At 45.4% G+C, this 18,658-nt stretch overlaps 1 protein-coding gene across 2 annotated transcripts in view; it reads left to right on the forward strand.

The window, feature by feature from the left end:
• The first annotated feature begins 2,289 nt into the window (after window positions 1-2,289).
• Window positions 2,290-18,658, forward strand: part of PAPOLG (poly(A) polymerase gamma) — a 49,412-nt gene continuing 33,043 nt past the window's right edge. For both annotated transcript variants that reach the window (XM_053246876.1, XM_053246885.1), the window contains exons 1-9: window positions 2,290-2,408; window positions 4,933-5,088; window positions 8,202-8,268; window positions 8,797-8,869; window positions 8,971-9,080; window positions 10,818-10,871; window positions 12,558-12,669; window positions 15,470-15,559; window positions 18,247-18,385. In XM_053246876.1, the coding sequence (XP_053102851.1) occupies window positions 2,374-2,408; window positions 4,933-5,088; window positions 8,202-8,268; window positions 8,797-8,869; window positions 8,971-9,080; window positions 10,818-10,871; window positions 12,558-12,669; window positions 15,470-15,559; window positions 18,247-18,385 (836 nt within the window). In that variant the 5' untranslated portion in view covers window positions 2,290-2,373. The remainder of the gene's footprint in view (window positions 2,409-4,932; window positions 5,089-8,201; window positions 8,269-8,796; window positions 8,870-8,970; window positions 9,081-10,817; window positions 10,872-12,557; window positions 12,670-15,469; window positions 15,560-18,246; window positions 18,386-18,658) is intronic.

The following is an 18,658-nucleotide window of genomic DNA, read 5'->3' on the forward strand; positions in this document are numbered from 1 at the left end:
TTTCAGGGATGAAATGTTGGTCCCTATAGGAACAGCATTTATCCCTCATTTATTCAATAACATACAATAAAAGGAAAGAAGACTTCCTTCCGAAATTGGAAGGCCTGTCCAAATGAAGAGAACAGAAAGGAACACAAACTCTGGCAAAAGAAATGCAAGGCAACAATAAGGGAGGCGAAAAGAGAGTTTGAGGAACATTTAGCTAAAAGCATCAAGGGGAATAACAAAAACCTCTTTAAATACATCAGAAGCAGGAAACCTGCCAGGGAGGCAGTTGGACCATTAGACAATGAGGGAGTGAAAGGGATTATTAAGGAGGATATGGAGGTTGCAGAGAAGCTAAATGAGTTCTTTGCGTCTGTCTTCATGGCAGAGGATACTGAGCATATACCTGTCCCTGAACCAGGCTTTTCGGGGATGGCGGCTAAAGAACTGAGTCAGATAGAAGTGACGAGAGATGATGTTCTAAACTGTCTGGAAAAACTGAAAACTAACAAATCACCAGGGCCGGATGGCATCCATCCAAGAGTCCTCAAAGAACTCAAATGTGAAATTGTTGACCTCCTTGCTAAAATATATAACTTATCCCTGCAATCAGGTTCTGTACCAGAGGACTGGAGAGTAGCAAATGTAACACCGATTTTCAAGAAGGGATCCAGGGGTGATCTGGGAAATTACAGGCCGGTTAGCTTAACATCCATTCCAGGCAAATTGATGGAAAGCATCCCCAAGGATAAAATTGTAAAGCACCTAGAAGAACAGGCCCTGCTGGGAGTGAGCCAGCATGGCTTCCGCAAGGGTAAATCTTGCCTCACCAACCTTTTGGACTTCTTTGAGAGTGTCAACAAGTGTGTGGATCAAGGTGATCCAGTTGACATAGTCTACCTGGACTTCTAAAAAGCTTTTGACAAAGTTCCTCATCAAAGACTCCTGAGGAAACTTAGCGGTCATGGGATAAGGGGACAAGTACATGTGTGGATTGCTAACTGGTTGAAAGACAGGAAACAGAGGGTAGGTATAAATGGAGAGTTTTCGCAATGGAGAGAAGTAAGAAGTGGGGTCCCCTAGGGATCTGTACTGGGACCAGTGCTTTTTAATTTATTGATAAATGATCTAGAAGCAGGGGTAAGCAGCGAGGTGGCCAAATTTGCAGATGATACCAAACTCTTTTGAGGAGTGAAATACATAACTGATTGTGAAGAGCTCCAAAACTGGGTGAGTGGGCAACAAGGTGGCAAATGCGGTTCAATGTTGGCAAGTGTAAAGTGATGCACATTGGAACGAAAAACCCCAACTTCAAGTATATATTGATGGGATCTGAGCTGTCAGTGACTGACCAGGAGAGGGCTCTTGGGGTCGTGGTGGCCAGCTCGTTGAAAGTGTCGACTCAATGTGCAGCAGCTGTGAAAAAGGCCAATTCCATGCTAGGGATCATTAGGAAGGGGATTGAAAATAAAACTGCTTCATGGAGGAGAGGTCTATTGACGGCTACTAGTCGGATGTCTGTAAGCCACCTCCAGCCTCGGGGGCGGGGGTGCCTCTGGGTACCAGTTGCAAGGGAGTAACAGCAGGAGAGAGGGCATGCCCTCAACTCCTGCCTGTGGCTTCCAGCAGCATCTGGTGTGCCACTGTGTGAAACAGGATGCTGGACTAGATGGGCTGCCTTGGGCCTGATCTAGCAGGGCTGTTCTTATGTTCTTAATACAATTACGTTTTTTTGTTTTTTTAAATAATATTTCTATACCGCCCAAAACTTGCATCTCATATACGTCAATGATATTCAGGCTCTGGATTACCACAGCAATACACCCCACCCCCCACAAACTTGTGTCCCTCATTCTGGCAATGAAACATTGGCAACCCTAGTCACAACATCTGTAAAGGGGTGCGCTGGAGAGTTTCCTTCTCATGATTTTATTATTTCCTTTCTTAGCGTTTCTCACGCGGCACTTGCTGCCATCACAATACACAACCGTCCCCCTCAAACCGCTCCCAGACAGTCTCTGAGAGTCGAAATGGCGGGAAACGCCTTTGAAAACCTCCTGCAGCGGCCGTGGCGGCGCAGCGCGCGCGCTCTTCCCCGCGTAAAAGGTGCTGGGAAAAGCGGCAGGGCGAGAGGGCGCGCGGGGGCGGGGGGAGGAAACAAATCGACCAATCCAAGGCCAGCGAGGTAGGCGGCGGGCGGCGCGCACCACTTTAAAACGAGGAGAGGCGGGGCGAGCGGCCAGGCGGCTCTGCTTTGACGGGCAGGGGGCGGGGCGGGGCCGGCGTTGCTGCTGCGCCCGTGCTCCTTATATAGGGGCGGGGGAGGGGGCGTGGTTTGTTGTTGGTCCTGCGTGCGCGTTGGAAGCCTTGGAAGTGTGTGCAGAGCTCATGCTGGCCGGGGCGATGAAGGAGACGTGCGGCGGGTAAGGGGGCGGGCCTGGGCTATGGGTCAGGGCTGCAGCACCTTCACTTGCAGAGTGCGCGGGAGTGGAGATTGCTCCCTCTTCTTTTGCACAAGATGAAAAGGGTCCCCTCGGGTGTTTACGGCGTCTCCTGATTGGATGCATGCAACTTGGGTATTCCCATTGCTGTCTAGTTGAGCGGGGGTAATCTTTATTTTCTCCGGAGTTTCTTTTTAAAGTGAGGGATAGAGCTCGGTCAGCCCTTCCGTTGCTCGGGGGGCAGAGCTAGAACCCACGGGTGGAAATGGCAAGGAAGCCGATTGAGGGGTGTGCGTTAAGAGGCATCCGCCTGACTGCCAGATGTACTTGACAGTAACAGTCTGCTTTGTGCAGGCGTGGACTAGAAACTTTCAAACAGAGGCTGGTCTCTCATGGGTGCCCAGCATGTAGCACAGCAGTCGGCAGCCTGCGCCTCTCCAGATGTGGCTGGAGGTGATGAGTGTTGTCCAGCAACAACGTATTACAGCTGAGGGTGATGGGAATTGTAGTTTGTGAACATCTGGAGAGCCACATGTTAGGAACATAGGAAGCTGCCATATACTGAGTCAGACCATTGGTCTATCTAGCTCAGTATTGCCTACACAGACTGGCAGTGGCTTCTCCAAGGTTGCAGGCAGGAATCTCTCTCAGCCCTATGCTTTGGTAGTTTGTTGGTTCAATAACAAAAAATCTTGTCCTAAAAAAAATAAAATCTTGTCCTATCTTGGAGAAGCCAGGGAGGGAACTTGAAACCTTCTGCTCTTCCCGGAGCGGCTCCATCCCCTAAGGGGAATATCTTGCAGTGCGCACACATCATCTCCCATTCATATGCAACCAGGGCAGATCCTGCTTAGCTAAGGGGACAGGTCATGTGTGCTACCACAAGACCAGCTCTCCTCTCTTATGTTGCCTATGCCATATCTCATATGTTGCCTATGCCTGCTGCTGCAGTTTCACTGCATGGAACAAGGAGTTGGACTAGAAGTCCTCAAAGGACCCTTCTAATGCTAATATTGTGATCCTGCCTTAACCCCTGTGATTAATTGGGGGTGGACTCTTACTTTCTTGCAAGTTTTCTGTTACTATTTGTCTGCAACAGATGATGATGTATCCGCTCGACTTTCCTGTGAGATAAGCTAGTCTGAGAGGCAGGGTTTGGCCCAACACTGTGCAGTGATCTTCATGGCTAAGCAGGGATTTGGACCCAGGCCCCCCTGTTCCTAGTCTGACATTTCTAACCATTAAACCACACAGGCTCTGTTTACAGTGATTGCTTTGTCAGTGGTATGGCCCTGCTCAGCAGTTAGGTTTCCTGGAGGAATGCTTTGTGGATGGAGCTGAAAGGTTTGGGGAGGAATTCAAAGCCCCCCCCCATCCCCCCAAGAAGTTGAGCTCTACCTGTGGCAAGGCTTCAGATGGATGGATTTGGCCTGATGGCATCTAGTTGCATAGTAATATAAGCAAAAAGTCTCTGCCCCAAATAGATTGCAGCCTAAACTTAGTCAGTGGGGGGAAATGAAAGAGGCAAGAGTAATTCTCTATCAGTTCCACCTTTGCTCTGGGTTTGAGGTTTAATTATAAAAAGTCTTTTCCATTCTGTCTCTTGCAGCTGTATTCTATGCATGCTTATTGGGAAGGGAGTCTCATTGAATGCAAAATGTTCTGGCATGAGGTGGTGGGATATAAAATAAACTAACTTCCAAGAAAGTGTGCATAAGATTGCAACATTAAAGTTACTGGGATAGAAAAATGGAGGACAGGCATTTTCACTTTACCAGCAAATTGATTTTTACTTTTGAAAAAGATGCTTTCTTTCACAAAGAATATACAAGGTTGCAGTATTTGCTCTTTAAATCTTCTACCATTCTTCTTGAGTGAATTGTGTTCCCAAATGTTTGTCTTGATAAGAACAGCCCTGCTGGATCAGGCTTGGGAACTGTCCAGTGCAGCATCCTGCTTCACACAGTGGCCCACCAGATGCCTCTGGAGAGCCCACAGGCAAGAGGGGAGGGCATGCCCTCTCTCCTGCTCTTGCTCCCCTGCAACTGGGATTTAGAGGGGTCTTGCCTCTGAGACTGGAGGTGGCCTATAGCCCTCAGACTAGTAGCCATTGATAGACCTGTCTTCCATGAATTTTTCTAAGCCCCTCTTAAAGCCCTCCAAGCTAGTGGCCATCACCACATCCCGTGGCAGAGTTCCACAGATTAATTATGTGCTGTGTGGAAAAAGTCCTGATAGTGAACCAGAACAGGGATGTCTGTTGTGCTGTGTGAGATTGTTCCAGCTCAGCAAGATTTGCACTTGTAACTGCTTATGTACCAATAGGTGCTGCCTCGGCTGCATTTTGAATTTCTCTGCAGCCTCCTGCAGTTCTTGGCACATGGGTGAAAGGGAGAGGTGCCTCAAAACTTCTGCTGATATGAAAGCTTGCACTGGTGCTTATGTGAGGGTGTTTGGGCGGGGAATCTTGTGATTGTCTTATGTTGAATGTGACTTCCTTGTACAGAAATTTGTTGGAGAACCAGCCACAAAGGCATTACGGGGTCACTTCTCCAATCAGCTTGGCACCTCCAAGGGAAAGAGATTACCTCTACACCCAGAAACTGACTGAAGCCTTGAAGCCTTTTGGTGTATTTGAAAGTGAGGAAGAGCTGAATTGCAGGTAATGATGTATACTGTAAATGCTAATTGAGCCAAAGTAGTGGATTTCAGGTGATGATCTGTCAAACAGCCAAAGTCCATCTGACTTCATTTCTGGAGATGTCCCCACAGGCTGCTGATTAAAGCAGTGTTCTTCAATGCAAGGCCCAGAGGCTAATGATGGCCCCCACCAATTCTAAATGCATCTCTCTCATTGTGGTGGGCCTGTATGAAGCAACACTAAAACACATGATAAAAACAAACACATTAATTCATAGACCTAGAAAAAGGGGAGAAAGAAAAGACAAAATAAGAACAGCCCAGCTGGATCAGGCCCAAGGCCCATCTAGTCCAGCATCCTGTTTCACACAGTGGCCCACCAGATGCCGCTGGAAGCCTACAGGCAGGAGTTGAGGGCATGCCCTCTCTTGCTGTTGCTCCCCTGCAACTGGTATTGAGAGGCATCCTGCCTCTGAGGCTGGAGGTGGCTTATAGCCACCAGACTAGTAGCCACTGTTATACCTGTCCTCCATGAATTTGTTTAAGCCCCTTTTAAAGTCATCCAGGCTGGTGGCCATTACCACATCCCATGGCAAAGAATTCCATAGATTAATTATGCTCTGTGTGAAAAAGTACTACTTGTTGGTCCTAAATTTCCCGACCTTCAGTTTCATGGGAATGACCCCTGGTCCCAGTGTTATGAGAGAGGGAGAAAAATTTCTCCATCCATTCTCTCCACTCCATGCATAATTTTATAGACCTCTATCATGTCTCCCCTTAGTCCCCTCCTTTCCAAATTAAAGAACCCCAGATGCTGTAGCCTAGCCTCATAAGGAAGGTGCTCCAGGCCCCTGATCATCTTGGTTGCCATCTTCTGCACCTTATCCAATTCTACAATTTCCTTCAAGATACAGGAACCCAAACTGTATATAGTACTCCAGATGTGGCTGCACCATCAACTTGTATAAGGGCATTATAATATTAGCATTTTTATTTTCAATCCCCTTCCTAATGATCCCTAGCATGGAATTAGCCTTTTTCACAGCTGTCACATGCTGAATTGACACTTTCAATGAGCTGTCAATACTACAAAACAATTCTAAACACAATACAAAAACATTTTTAAAAATACATTTTTTCAGTCTGTTAAAATGAGCTTAAAAGTTAAAGGCCTGAGTTAACAAAAAGATCCTCACCTGGTGTCTGAAAGAACAAAGAAATAAAGCCAGGTGACTCTCATTGGGGAGGCTATTCCATAAACGCGGTGCAACCATCAAAAAAGCCCTCTCCCTAGTAGCCACCCACCTCACCTTGTTTGGCAGGGTCACTTGGAGGAGGGCCTCTGAAGAAGATCTTAAGGTCCTGGTTGGGACATATGGGGCAAGGCGCTTTCTCAAGTACCTCAGGTTTTCCAATCGTGGTTTTAAGTATCCGTGACTGGGAAATTGTGGCAGGTCTTGCCAACTGCGACCTGAATAGCTGCAGTTTGGTGAGACTTTTTGGTAACTTGGGGGTGTTTTTTGTGATTTCTGGGGGTCAGAGGGTGACTTCCAGGGGTTAGGTGATTTTTTTCTATTTATAACTGTTGTTTGCAGTCTTTTCGCATTTCCCATTGTTTTTAATGCCTTGCCAACCGCAAGGTTTTCCTGGAACGGAACCCTTGCAGTTGGCGAGGGATGACTGCAACCTGGTCCCAAGCCATTTAGGGCTTTAAAGGTTAACACTAGTGCTATGAATTGGGTCTGGAAACTGACTGGGAGCCAGTGCAGCTGACGAAGCACTGGTGTAATATGCTCAAAACGTCCGGTCCAGTTAATAATCTTGTAGCCCTTTTTGTACCAGCTGCAGTTTCCGGACCATTTTCAAAGGCCGACCCATGTACAATGCACTGCAATAATCTAAGCGAGAGGTCACCAGAGCATGAGAAACTGTGGCCAAGCTTTCTCTGTCCAGTTCAGGTCATGGTTGGCGTATCAGCCAAAGCTGATAAAAGGCGCTCCTAGCCACAGAGTCTACTTGAGCCTCACTAGAGGACAGCGCTAGATCAATGAGCACCCCCAAGCTGCGAACCTCCATACAGTTCCCCTGGCACCATGCAAGGACAACCATTCTCACGGTGCAGTGCTGCACTCTGCCTAGTGCCAGAGGAAGCGGAGCCCTCTTGATCCCCTGTACCATCTTGGAAGGCATGCATGGAGTGCGGGAAAGTGTAGCCGTAACCAGTACTTTCCTCCTAGAGCTCTCAAGAGGGCACTACCAGCACTGAGAAAAATGCAGTACTGTGCAGAAGTCCACACAGTGTAGCTTTCACGCTGAATGGTTTTTTGCCAAAGTGGCTCCCGCTTGAAAAATAGTAAAGATCACTGGATTAAAGGGTAGCTTGACAAAACTTGGGAACTGGTGGTTGTGGATAAAACCCTACACAGACTAGAGCTTTTAAAATCCAAATTTCAATGATGTTTCCTAGAAAAATGGTTCCTTTTCCTTCTCAAAAGAGAAGTGTGTAAATGGCCAGGTAGACCTAACCCCACTCATTTTCCTATGATGCTGCCAATTCTTCTTCTGCACACATTGAGTCTCATTGGTCTGTGGGAGCAAAAACTATTAATGTGTACAGAATGTTTTAGATCCCTAGGCAATCTGGGAGCAATGTCTGTAGCTTGATGCTGTGTATACATTTAAGAAACAAGGAACATAGGAAGCTGCTATGTACTGTGTCAGACCATTGGTCCATCTAGCTCAGTATTGTCTACACAGACTGGCAGTTCTCCAAGGTTGCAGCAGGAATCTCTCTCAGCCCTATCTTAGAGATGCCAGGGAGGGAACTTGAAACCTTCTGCATTCAAGCATGCAGATGCTCTTCCTAGAGCAGTTCCATCCCCTATGGGGAATACAGTGCTCACACATGTAGTCTCCCATTCATATGCAACCAGGGCAGACTCTGCTTAGCAAAGGGGACAAATCATGCTTGCTAACATACTGGTTTTGTAAATCAGAGGTGTTTAAAATAAAGTGCTTTTAAACAAAATTCAAGTCCTCTGGCCTTGCTAAAAAAACACCAACAGCTTTAAAAGCCACAATTGGTATGTTTAACACTCTTCTAAAAGGTGACAAACTCTTCTTCTCCTCTTTCAGGTCTGCTGTTCTTGGTAAATTAAATAACTTGGTCAAGGAGTGGATTGCAGAAGTTGGTGAAAATAAGGTAAGAGACTTGTTAAAGCTCACACCTTGTTTGTCCTCTTGTTGCTTTTTGTAGAATTTGTTCTTAGCCATTGGCTTCTAGCTGCCTCTTGGGATGGCTCACACATACAGAGTGAGCCATTGAGCAGGTATCCTCAGCTGTAGCAGAAAGGTGCACATTGTCCCTGTGTTCGTGGAGACCTCCTCTTCCAGCCATGCCTGAAAAGTGACTGGGGATGGGGTTGCCTTCAAAATGTCATGCTCTGTTGTAGCAACATGTGGCCAGTGTTCCTTCTAACAGGGATCTCAAGATGTTATTGACTATAACTCCCATAATCCCCAAACAAAAGCCATTGCAGCTTGGGATTCTGGGAGTTGTAGTCAACAACTTCTGGGAATCCTTGTTAGAGGGAACACTGCACGTGGTGGTGATGTACTGATTCTTATTGTGACATGGATATTCATAAGCAATGGCTTCCTTCAGGTGCTTTTTAATATGCAGCTCCTTAGCATAGGCTTGGAAGATTACATGTTTGCAACTTTATTACAGAACTTCCCATCTTCAAGTTGTGGTGGCAAAATATTTACCTTTGGTTCCTATCGGCTTGGAGTCCACACAAAAGGTACAGCTCATGGTACTCATTCTGATGCATGAACTGGCTGGTCTTAAGTGGCTAACAGCTGCCAGTTGTGTACGTGTTTGACTCTTCTTCTTTTTTTGTAGGCGCTGATATAGATACTCTCTGTGTTGCTCCTAGATACGTGGAAAGATCAGATTTCTTCCAGTCATTCTTTGAAAAACTAAAGCTCCAAGATGGTATCAGGAACTTGAGGGTAAGTCTCTTGTCTCCATTGGTCTGGTTCACATGTGCGTAAGTAACTGTATTGCTCATTGGTTGAATGTGTTGCCCTTGTTAAATGGACGTATCAGCAACCCACCGGAAGTCGGTCTTTGGATCACCCGGGATCCTATTCAGTCACAGAAAAGCTCCACAGAAAAGCATTGCTTGAAGTGTACTCTTTCTTGGTTTCCTGTACGAACATTGGGGTCTCTCTAGTCCAATGCTGTCTACTCTGGGAACAGCTTTGGCTAGTTCTTCCCCAGCTCCTGAGTGCTGGAGACTATCACATATGGTATGATGAGAGCTTCCATTTCCCATGCTGATGTTGACCTTGCAGCATCTACAAATGCTGCCACAAGTACATGTTGCAGTGTTCAGAACTGCTGGTAACTATGGGAAATATGGTTCATAGGACGCTGCCTTATACTGAGTCAAACCATTGGTCTATCTAGCTCAGTATTGTCTTCAGACTGGCAGTGGCTTCTCCAAGGTTGCAGGCAAGGAATCTCTCTCAGCCCTATCTTGGAGAAGCCAGGGAGGGAACTTGAAACCTTCTGCTCTTCCCTGAGTGGCTCCATTCCCTGAGGGGAATAACTTACAGTGCTTTCACATGTGGTCTCCCATTCAAATGCAACCAGGGCAGACCCTACTTAGCAAAGGGGACAAGTCATGCTTGCTACCACAGGACTGGCTCTCCACAGGTGCTGCTGCACATATTCACAGAAGTATCTATAGATGTTGGGAACCATAGGAACTACATTTCCCATGGTTCCTGTCACTCTCGATAATATGTATATTGTGTTGGAAGTTAAGGACTATGCGCTGTCTCTTGTCTCAAAAACAGTGGAGGACAGACTAGTGAGTCAGAGGGCTGGAGGGTCAAGACTTTGGTCATCCCTTCTCTACTGCTCTGACACTATCCCTTTGAAATGTAGATTGGTACTCTTAGGGATTAACTTCCTCCCTCTCTTCTCTTCCTGTTTCCTACTACCTTGCAACATGGCAAGCTCCTCTCCCTCCACCATGTGTGCAGAGAAGATGCAGAATCCATCTGCATCCAGCTAGCTAGCTAGATTAGAGATCCTAACTCCTCACTTTCCTATCTAGAATGGAGTTCTCTAATAAATGTCTTATATATTGATTTGAAACTATGAACTGGCTCCAAGTTACTTTACTCTCAGCATACACGGATGCCTAAGTAAATTCCACTGTGTTGTGCCTCTGTGCACTCTGCTATAATGAAAAAGAGAATTACCACAGAGAATTCCCAACATATTGATTGTAGCTTTTAGGGTTTAAGAGACTCTACTATGATGCCAGCCATGAGACCCTCACTCATCTTGGCTCCAAGTAAGCTGGGTAAAGAAGCAGTAGGGAGAACATTCTGATCAAGTCTTGGACTGAGTTCATTGTGGATTATTTCACCAAATATCCACTTTTCCTTCCTGTTTTGTGGTATGGATTGGCAAGGGTGAGGGAGGTGGTGACCGACCACTCATCATTAATTCTTATAAGTTTAAATGTGAATAGGAGGTAAGGCTTGGGTTTTGTTGAAGAGAATGCAGATTGCTTTCTTAGGGAAAATGAGGAATCTGAACTCTGCATTTCTCGTGAGGGGGTGTATAGAATGTGACCTTATCTAGGATTGTTGTTTCTATTCTCAGATTGTGAATTTGTGAAAACCCTTTTTCAATATAGGGTTTATATATCATTCCTCTCCTTCCTGCAGGCAGTAGAAGATGCATATGTACCAGTAATCAAGTTTGAATTTGATGGTATTGAGGTAAAACCATGGCTGCTTCCTTGTTAAAAAACCAAATGCGATCCATAACTGTTATTAATTTATGTCGTTAGCTGGCATGGGGATGGCCACTAGCTTAGAGTACCTTTTAAAAAAAGCAGATTAGACAAATTCATGAAGGTAACATATCTCAGTGGCTATTAGTCACGATGTGTTTAATGGAGCTTCCATGATTGGAGGTAAACAAAGACCCTCACTGGCTCCAGAGCCTGGTTTGTAATCCATAGTTACAATTAATCGTAGTTGCCCAAACTTGGAATTTAGTGGAGCTATGCATGGGTTAGTTTTAAATGGAAACCAGAAACTTTCAGTCTTGTCCTATGACTTGCAAAGGAGATAAAACAGGAGTGCATGAGTGTGTGACTCATATGCATAGCAGAAAATGATGGTTTTCCATTCCATCTGAATTGGGCCACTGTGCAGAGATCTGGGTTTTCCAGAAAAATTTGAATTAGAAACTTCTCTTGGGGCGGGGGGGAGCGGTCCAGAAAAAGTTCCCACGTAAGTTTTCTCATTTCCATAAAATCTGCAATTAACTATGCAAGTTTTCCTAATGCCCTAAATGGATCTGATTTGGCATGTTGTTTGACTTGTATATTTAGTCCACATTAATTTTCCATGCTATATCTCAACATTTTTCAAGTAGCCAAGTAGTTCATCTGAAATACTTGGTGGGAAAAGTCAATAGACATTTAAAGTGGTTTAAATGTTTTACTGACATTCAAAGCTTCATATGGAAATAGATTAATTTTAATGCAATACTCAGTAAGTCATATAGGTACTCGCACACAGTTCCTAAGGATAATCACCTGAAAAACATTAATTACAACTTCAAAATTGCCAGGCTTGCCTAATATTGCGTAGGCATCCATAAGTAATTTTTAGAAATAAAAGATATTTCATGAAAGTAAAGTATTGGATCCTGCCACTTTAGTGTCATTCAGACATTATGTTGTATGAGTGTACAAACATCTGTTTACTTGTACATGTTTGTGAGAATGGCTGTACCTGCATTCATGTTTCAAGTGAACCTGGATACAGGTCCCTCAAATGTATGGTACAGATAGGAAGTTTACTGCTATACATGTGTTCAGCATAATGTGTGGAATAGTTGTACCTGTGTGCACTTGTACAAGTGTTGAACATAACTTGTGAAATAGGGCTTTTGTGTCACTGTTCTGTTTATTTTTATTATTTAACGTATTTGTATACCGCTGAAAATGCAAGTTTCTGGGCGGTTTGCAACAAAACAAATAAAAAGATTAAAACTATTTAAAATTTAAAATGTTAAAACTATTCATCAAACTATTAAAACAGTATCTAATTAAAAGCCTGGGTGAAGAAATGTGTCTTGACTGCCTTTTTAAAGGTTGTAAGAAATTGGGGGGGGGCTCTTATTTCAACACGGAGCATGTTCCAAAGCCTCGGGGCAGCAAGGGAGAAGGCCTGTCCCCGAGTAGCCACCAGACAAGCCAGTGCTTGATATGCTGCTGAATGGAGCATAGATGTATTAACGGGAAACTGTAGTCCTCAAGCTATATTGGAACACCTTGTGTGCACTTCTCCCACCCTAACTGAGGTTCTGAAGGCTTAGCCAATACTCCAGATGTCTGGTAATACAGATTGTTGGGGTCACTCCATAGACTGCCTTCACTTGTCTCTCTTCAGATCGACCTCGTATTTGCCAGGCTGGCCGTACAGACTATTTCCGATAACCTGGATCTTCGGGACGACTCCCATCTGAGGAGCCTCGACATAAGATGTATTCGGAGCTTAAACGGTAAGCACCGAGTTATTGCTCCAAAACCCCCAGTGTGACTGCCAAAAGCTGCTATTCCAGCAGACGACGTTTATAGATACGTAGTGCTAAACAATGCACATTTGTTAAAGCTAAGAACACATGGCCTTCTAGGGTTGTGTGAGCCTTTGCTTTCTGAAATAGGATCTCCCTACGGCTGGATTGATCTGATAGATTGGTGTGAATAATCACACTTAGCACTAATGTGGCACTTTGGAGTGTGCGCAAACACTTCATAATCTCTCTAGCCCTTACCAGCAGCCATGTAAGAGAGATCACGATTATCCCAGTACTACAGATGGAGGAATAAATTATACATTGCATTGAAGAATTTCAGTAGTTTCTAGCTCTACCCACAAGACCGAAACATCCTGCAAATTCCCCACTCTTAAATGCGTAACATATTCCTCTCCAATATTTGCCACATCCTTTGATATTTGCACTGCTAATAGAGAGCACGGGTTTATAATGTTACCGTGAAGTGAAGGGACCAACCTGGCAATGCGAGGTCTCAATGTCTCTTCACCTCTCCCCAAATCAGGAGCTTCCAACCTTAGGTCTCCAGATTATAATGGATTACAACCCCCGCTATCCCCAACCCCAATGGCCAAAGGCTGCTGCGATTATTAGAGCTGTGGTCCTACATCATACAGGAGAGCTAGTCTTGTGGTAGCAAGCATGACTTGTCCCCTTAGCTAAGCAGGGTCTGCCCTGGTTGCATATGAAAGGGAGACTTGATGTGTGAGCACTGCAAGATCTTCCCCTCAGGGGATGGAGCCGCTCTGGGAAGAGCAGAAGGTTCCAAGTTCCCTCCCTGGCTTCTCTAAGATAGGGCTGAGAGAGATTCCTGCCTGCAACCTTGGAGAAGCCGCTGCCAGTCTGTGAAGACAATGCTGAGCTAGATAGACCAATGTTGGTCTGACTTAGTATATGGCAGCTTCCTATGTTCCTATTATCCCCAGCAGAATTTGACCCCTGGGGCTGGGGATAGCAGGGGTTGTAATCCATTATAATCGGGAGACCTAAGGCTGGAAGCTCCTGATTTGGGGAGAGGTGGAGAGACATTGGGACCTCGCATTGCCAGGTTGGTCCCTTCACTTTGCCAGCACATTGACTCCTTAACCCTGAAATTGGTTTGATTGTGTGACGTGTGGCAAGTCCCCTTGAGATGCTATCCTAAAAGGTGGATGCAACCTCTCGGCCTTCGATCTGGCCCCCTTGGCATAAGTCTGAGTTCATAGCTGAGACAAGAATTTTCTCCCCCTCAGCTCAGCATCTTGACGGCTAAGCTGCTGTGACTGCCAGCTGTTTTCCTTAAACATGATGCTCTGGTGTTCAGGGTTGGCCCAAGGTGCTGCAGCACCTGAAGGGAGGCACCAAAGGCTGCCCTCTCCCGTGACCCTGGCAGGGGCCACATCCTTTTCAAAACCAACCATTGCAAGTTTTGAAAGTAGCACAGAGCGGGTGGAGGGGAGGTTGCCAGAAAGTTGGCCCCTGCTAACTGAGCAAAGAGGCACCCTTTTAAAGTGGTGACTCTCTTTATTTAGCAGTGGGGAGAGCAACTGGCCCTATCCAGCCCCTGCACAGCATCCCACCAGTGGCTGTTGCTAGTGTCTATCTTATGTTTTCGTTTTAGATTGTGAGCCCTTTGGGGACAGGGAGCCACTTAAGTCATTTAGTTCTATCTATGCAAACTGCTTTGGGAACCCTTTGTTGAAAAGCAGTATATAATATTTGTCGTCTTCCCTGCCTGTGCTCCTTACAAGCTTTGTAAAGGGTGTGAGGAGAGGCCTGAGGGCCAGGTGGGTCTCAAAGAACTGCTCCAGTGGCAGGACCGAGGGGCAGCTGATCACCCAATTGCCACCTGCGACAACCGCCTCACCTTGTTTTATGAAATGGCTGTCTTTGATATATATTTTTTGTGCTGCTTGGTTTGAAAAAAGCTGCATGGCTTTTTCAGTGGTTCTGCTCAAAGATCTAATCCACTTCAGATAAGATCACACTACACAGGTAGAGTAGAACTCTGGGTTATAAATGCTTGAAGATGAAAACCTGCCCTGTGGAGTTTCTTGGCTCTCGAGTTCTGTGCAATTGTCAAACAGCTAAGTTTCACCAGCCCTTTGTGACTTGTTTGACTTGTCTTTATATCTGCTGTCTGAAGAGTAATTTTTGCCATGTTAATTATAATTTTATCCTGCCCTTTCTCTGTGGAATTCAGGATAGCATACATGGTTCTCTCCCATCCACTTCCCTGCCTTTTATCCTTGCTGTAACCCTGTGAGGTAGGCAAGGTTGAGATGAAAGCCCAAGGTCTCTTGAGTGAGGTTCATGACTGAGTAAGGATCTGAGCATGCATCTCCATGGTCCTTATCCAAGTTAATCACAAAACAAACTGCTTTTGAAAGACTTCTTTCAAAAGACTTTGGGTGTCGCCCACATATTGATAACACCTATTCCAAATCCCACTTCACCTCAGTGGCTTCATGCAGATGTTAAACAGATGTTGTCTTTCAAAAGCAACTTGCCATGCAGAAGTGCTTCCTTCTTGGTCAAGCGGAATTAGCTGCATGGTTCTTCTGAATCGTGGCCATATGGGCCATGTAAGCCTAATATTTCTGCTTGACTGCCAGTCCAAGACGTGATGTTCAGAATGATTTACTTGCGAAACTAAACCTTGCTCCTAGAGTGTACTGCTATCTCTGTCTTTGTGCAGCAAGCTTGCTGTCTCTCAGCAGGCTGGTGCCTTGCTTGCTTAACATAAAGGCTTAACATCTGCTGACAGGTTGCAGAGTCACTGATGAAATACTTCATTTGGTACCAAACAAGGAGAACTTCAGGCTGACTCTCAGAGCAATTAAACTGTGGGCGAAACGTAAGTAGTTAATACATCAGATTTTCGCGGTATTGGCCTCTGAGCTTAATAGTCCTTGAAATGACTCTTTAGGCTAAGCCAAGTGAGCTTGTCACATATGCATGTTTCCTCACAATCGGCATAATAGTGACTACCCTGCGAACTCTGGAAAGCTGACTTCAAACGTCTGGGAGTCCAATGCCTGAAAATATACTCAGTGTTGCTGCTGAACAATTGAAATGAAACGGAGATCTAGTGCCGGTAGTGCATCTGAATTTACCGTGTTGCAAGTCCTCTTCTTGCCTCCCCCTTCTTCCCCTTGTTCCTATAAGCACTGAATTCTGTGTGGGGATGAGAATTTAAAGATCCAGGTGCATAGTAGCAGCTGGTGCCTAGAACCAGGCCTGACAGCTGGCACCAAGCTTTCTGCAGAGGCCAAGAATCTGGCTTCTTCCCTGATCAGGCTCCAATAAAATATTGCTAGCTTTGAAATCCTGAAAAAAAGCAAGTTTGCTCCATTGGTTTCCCCCTGCAATAATAGCTCCCTAAAAATCATATTTTGATAACTTCCCAGAACACTGTGAGTTACCTTGGGGTCTCTTAACTGTGGCTGTCAACGTTGGCTAATTGTGGACAGAGGCAGTATGCCTCTGAATACTGGATCCTCGGGACAGCAGGGGTGGAAGGTCATAACTTCATGCCCTGTCTGAGCACCTAGAAGCATTTGACTGGCCAGTGCTGGGGGGGGGGGGGATGCTGAACTGCAAGGGCCCCTTTGATCCAGCCAGGAGACTCTTATGTTCTTACCAACTTGGTAAATGGAGCAAAGAGGTTTGAACTTGACAAGAAGCATTTTCACTTTACTAATGGGGCATTTATATCAATGATTACAAATAAGGTTCTTGTACTAGAGTTGGGATTTATCCTTCACTTGGAGCAGCAACTGTATAGTTTAGACCAGGGGTTCTCAACGTTGGGTCTCCAGATGTTATTGGACTTCATCTACCATAATCCCCTGCCCCAGTGGCCTTTGGTTGGGGATTATGGGAGTTGAAGTCCAGTAAGATCTGGGGACCCAACGTTGAGAATCCCTGGTTTAGACGGTACAGGAGAACCACATTATCCATGACGATTCTGTTCGGGAGTGCGTGCATGCGTGCGCAGATAGCAAAACCGTGGATAACAGGACATTAGGGGAATGGGGTGGGGGGGTGTTAGGTTCCCTAGCCAGCAGAAAGTGGGAGGAATTGGGGGGGTGCCCTACCATGCTCTGTTTATGCCCAGCTGTCCAGCAATGCCCCCCCCAATGCTGCAATTCTCATTTTTTCTGTATGAAGAATCACAGTGGCTCTTTTACAAAAACAAGTCAGAAAATGGCTCCCTTACTCAAAATGTCAGGTGTAAATGACCTCTGAGGTCATTTCCACCCACCCACCCCGATACATGGCTATGCAAGTCTTAACCCTTTTTTGCCATTTTTTCATGTATATCGTGGCCGGGTGCCAACTACCCGACCTCCCGTAAGCGAAACTGTGGATGTCGGGTCCATGGATAACGGGGTTCTCCTGTACGGAAATCAGGAGCCTCTGAGACCAGCAGCCTGTCGTCAGTAACAAATGCATTCTTTCAGTTGCTAAAGACTCAACTATCATGGAAATCTGAGTGCAACTTTATCACCAGACTTAAAAAAAAAAGAGAGTAGCACATCTGGTGGAATATGGCTTAAATGAAACTGTGCATAACAATGTATGTAGTTCAACTGCAGACAACGAACTAGTTCAAAATGATCTGAAAATGCACATCTCTCCCCCCCACCCCGCCCTGCCCCCCGGCCATATGAGAGTTCTTGGGAGTTCTGAGGTAGTCAAAGTTGTCCCCCTCCACTCTGTCCCAAACCTGTCAACTGCTTTTCCTTACAGGAAAGTCTGGCAGATTAGCACCATGGAACCTTTGTGCTTGTTGTCTTGGGTTTGCATACGACTCTGTGTGTAAAAGATGCCTGAGAAAAGCAACGTGGATGTGGCTCACTGGTTTGTAGATGAAAGGGAAATAGGAACCACAAGAGGGAGCCATTTGAAAAGAAAAGCATGCACCTGACTAGTCTAAACCTGGATGTCAACTGCTAACAAATAAGATCCATATTATTTATTTATTATTTCTCTGTGTAAACCGCCCTGAGCCATTTTTGGAAGGGTGGTATAGAAATCGAATTAATAATCCTAGGTCCTTGGGAAGGACTCGATGTCTGGATAAAACAAACCAGTCAATAACACCTGTCTGACTGTATAAAAGAATAATAATAATATATTAGCTCTAATGCTAAGCAGTAGTTGATACAGTTTCAGTATTCTTTGAGTGTTTGGTTTCATATACTGTAGATCTTCAAGGTTTCCTAAGCATTAAGACAAAACTGAATTAGTTGCATGAAATGAATGCATGATGCTGATAGCATAAACCAGAGTAGCCAACCTGAAGTTCACTAGCTGCTGTTGGACTAAAACGCCTGTCACCCCATCCATGCTTTTTTGTGGCTGAAGATGGTGGGAGTTGTGATCCAGAAGCTGGAGAGTGTCAGGCTGATCACTTGGTATAAACTCACAAATTGTCTTGCTTTGGGGAATGGATTGTGGGTGAAGAAACAGAGCTAACTTGAAACACAGAGCTTTAAGTGTAGAGGTGGAAACCTGAATGTCAAATGTCTACCCTAGGACGTGGGATTTATTCCAATGTGCTGGGATTTCTTGGTGGTGTTTCTTGGGCCATGTTGGTGGCAAGAACATGTCAGTTGTTTCCAAATGCCTTGGCTTCAACACTAGTTCACAAATTCTTCGAATTTTTTTCCACCTGGTAAGTATCTGAATGATGGATCTTCACTGTTCTTAAGTAATATGCAAGCCAGTTGGGCAGAACTTGGATTAGATCTGTGGTCATCAAAACCCTACTGCTAAGCCATGCCTGTCAAGTGGAATAACCATGATGTTGTGCACCCATTTCACAATGTGATGTCTTGAGTCCAGCTCAGGAAGTTGAGGGTGGACTGTGGCAAATGTGCCTTTCTTCTGTCCTCTCGGCTGATTCCCCAGATATTTGCCAAGCCTGGAGTGCCCACTGAGGACATGA

This window comes from Hemicordylus capensis, chromosome 1 (assembly GCF_027244095.1).
Source record: "Hemicordylus capensis ecotype Gifberg chromosome 1, rHemCap1.1.pri, whole genome shotgun sequence".
Classification (NCBI taxonomy): domain Eukaryota; kingdom Metazoa; phylum Chordata; class Lepidosauria; order Squamata; family Cordylidae; genus Hemicordylus; species Hemicordylus capensis.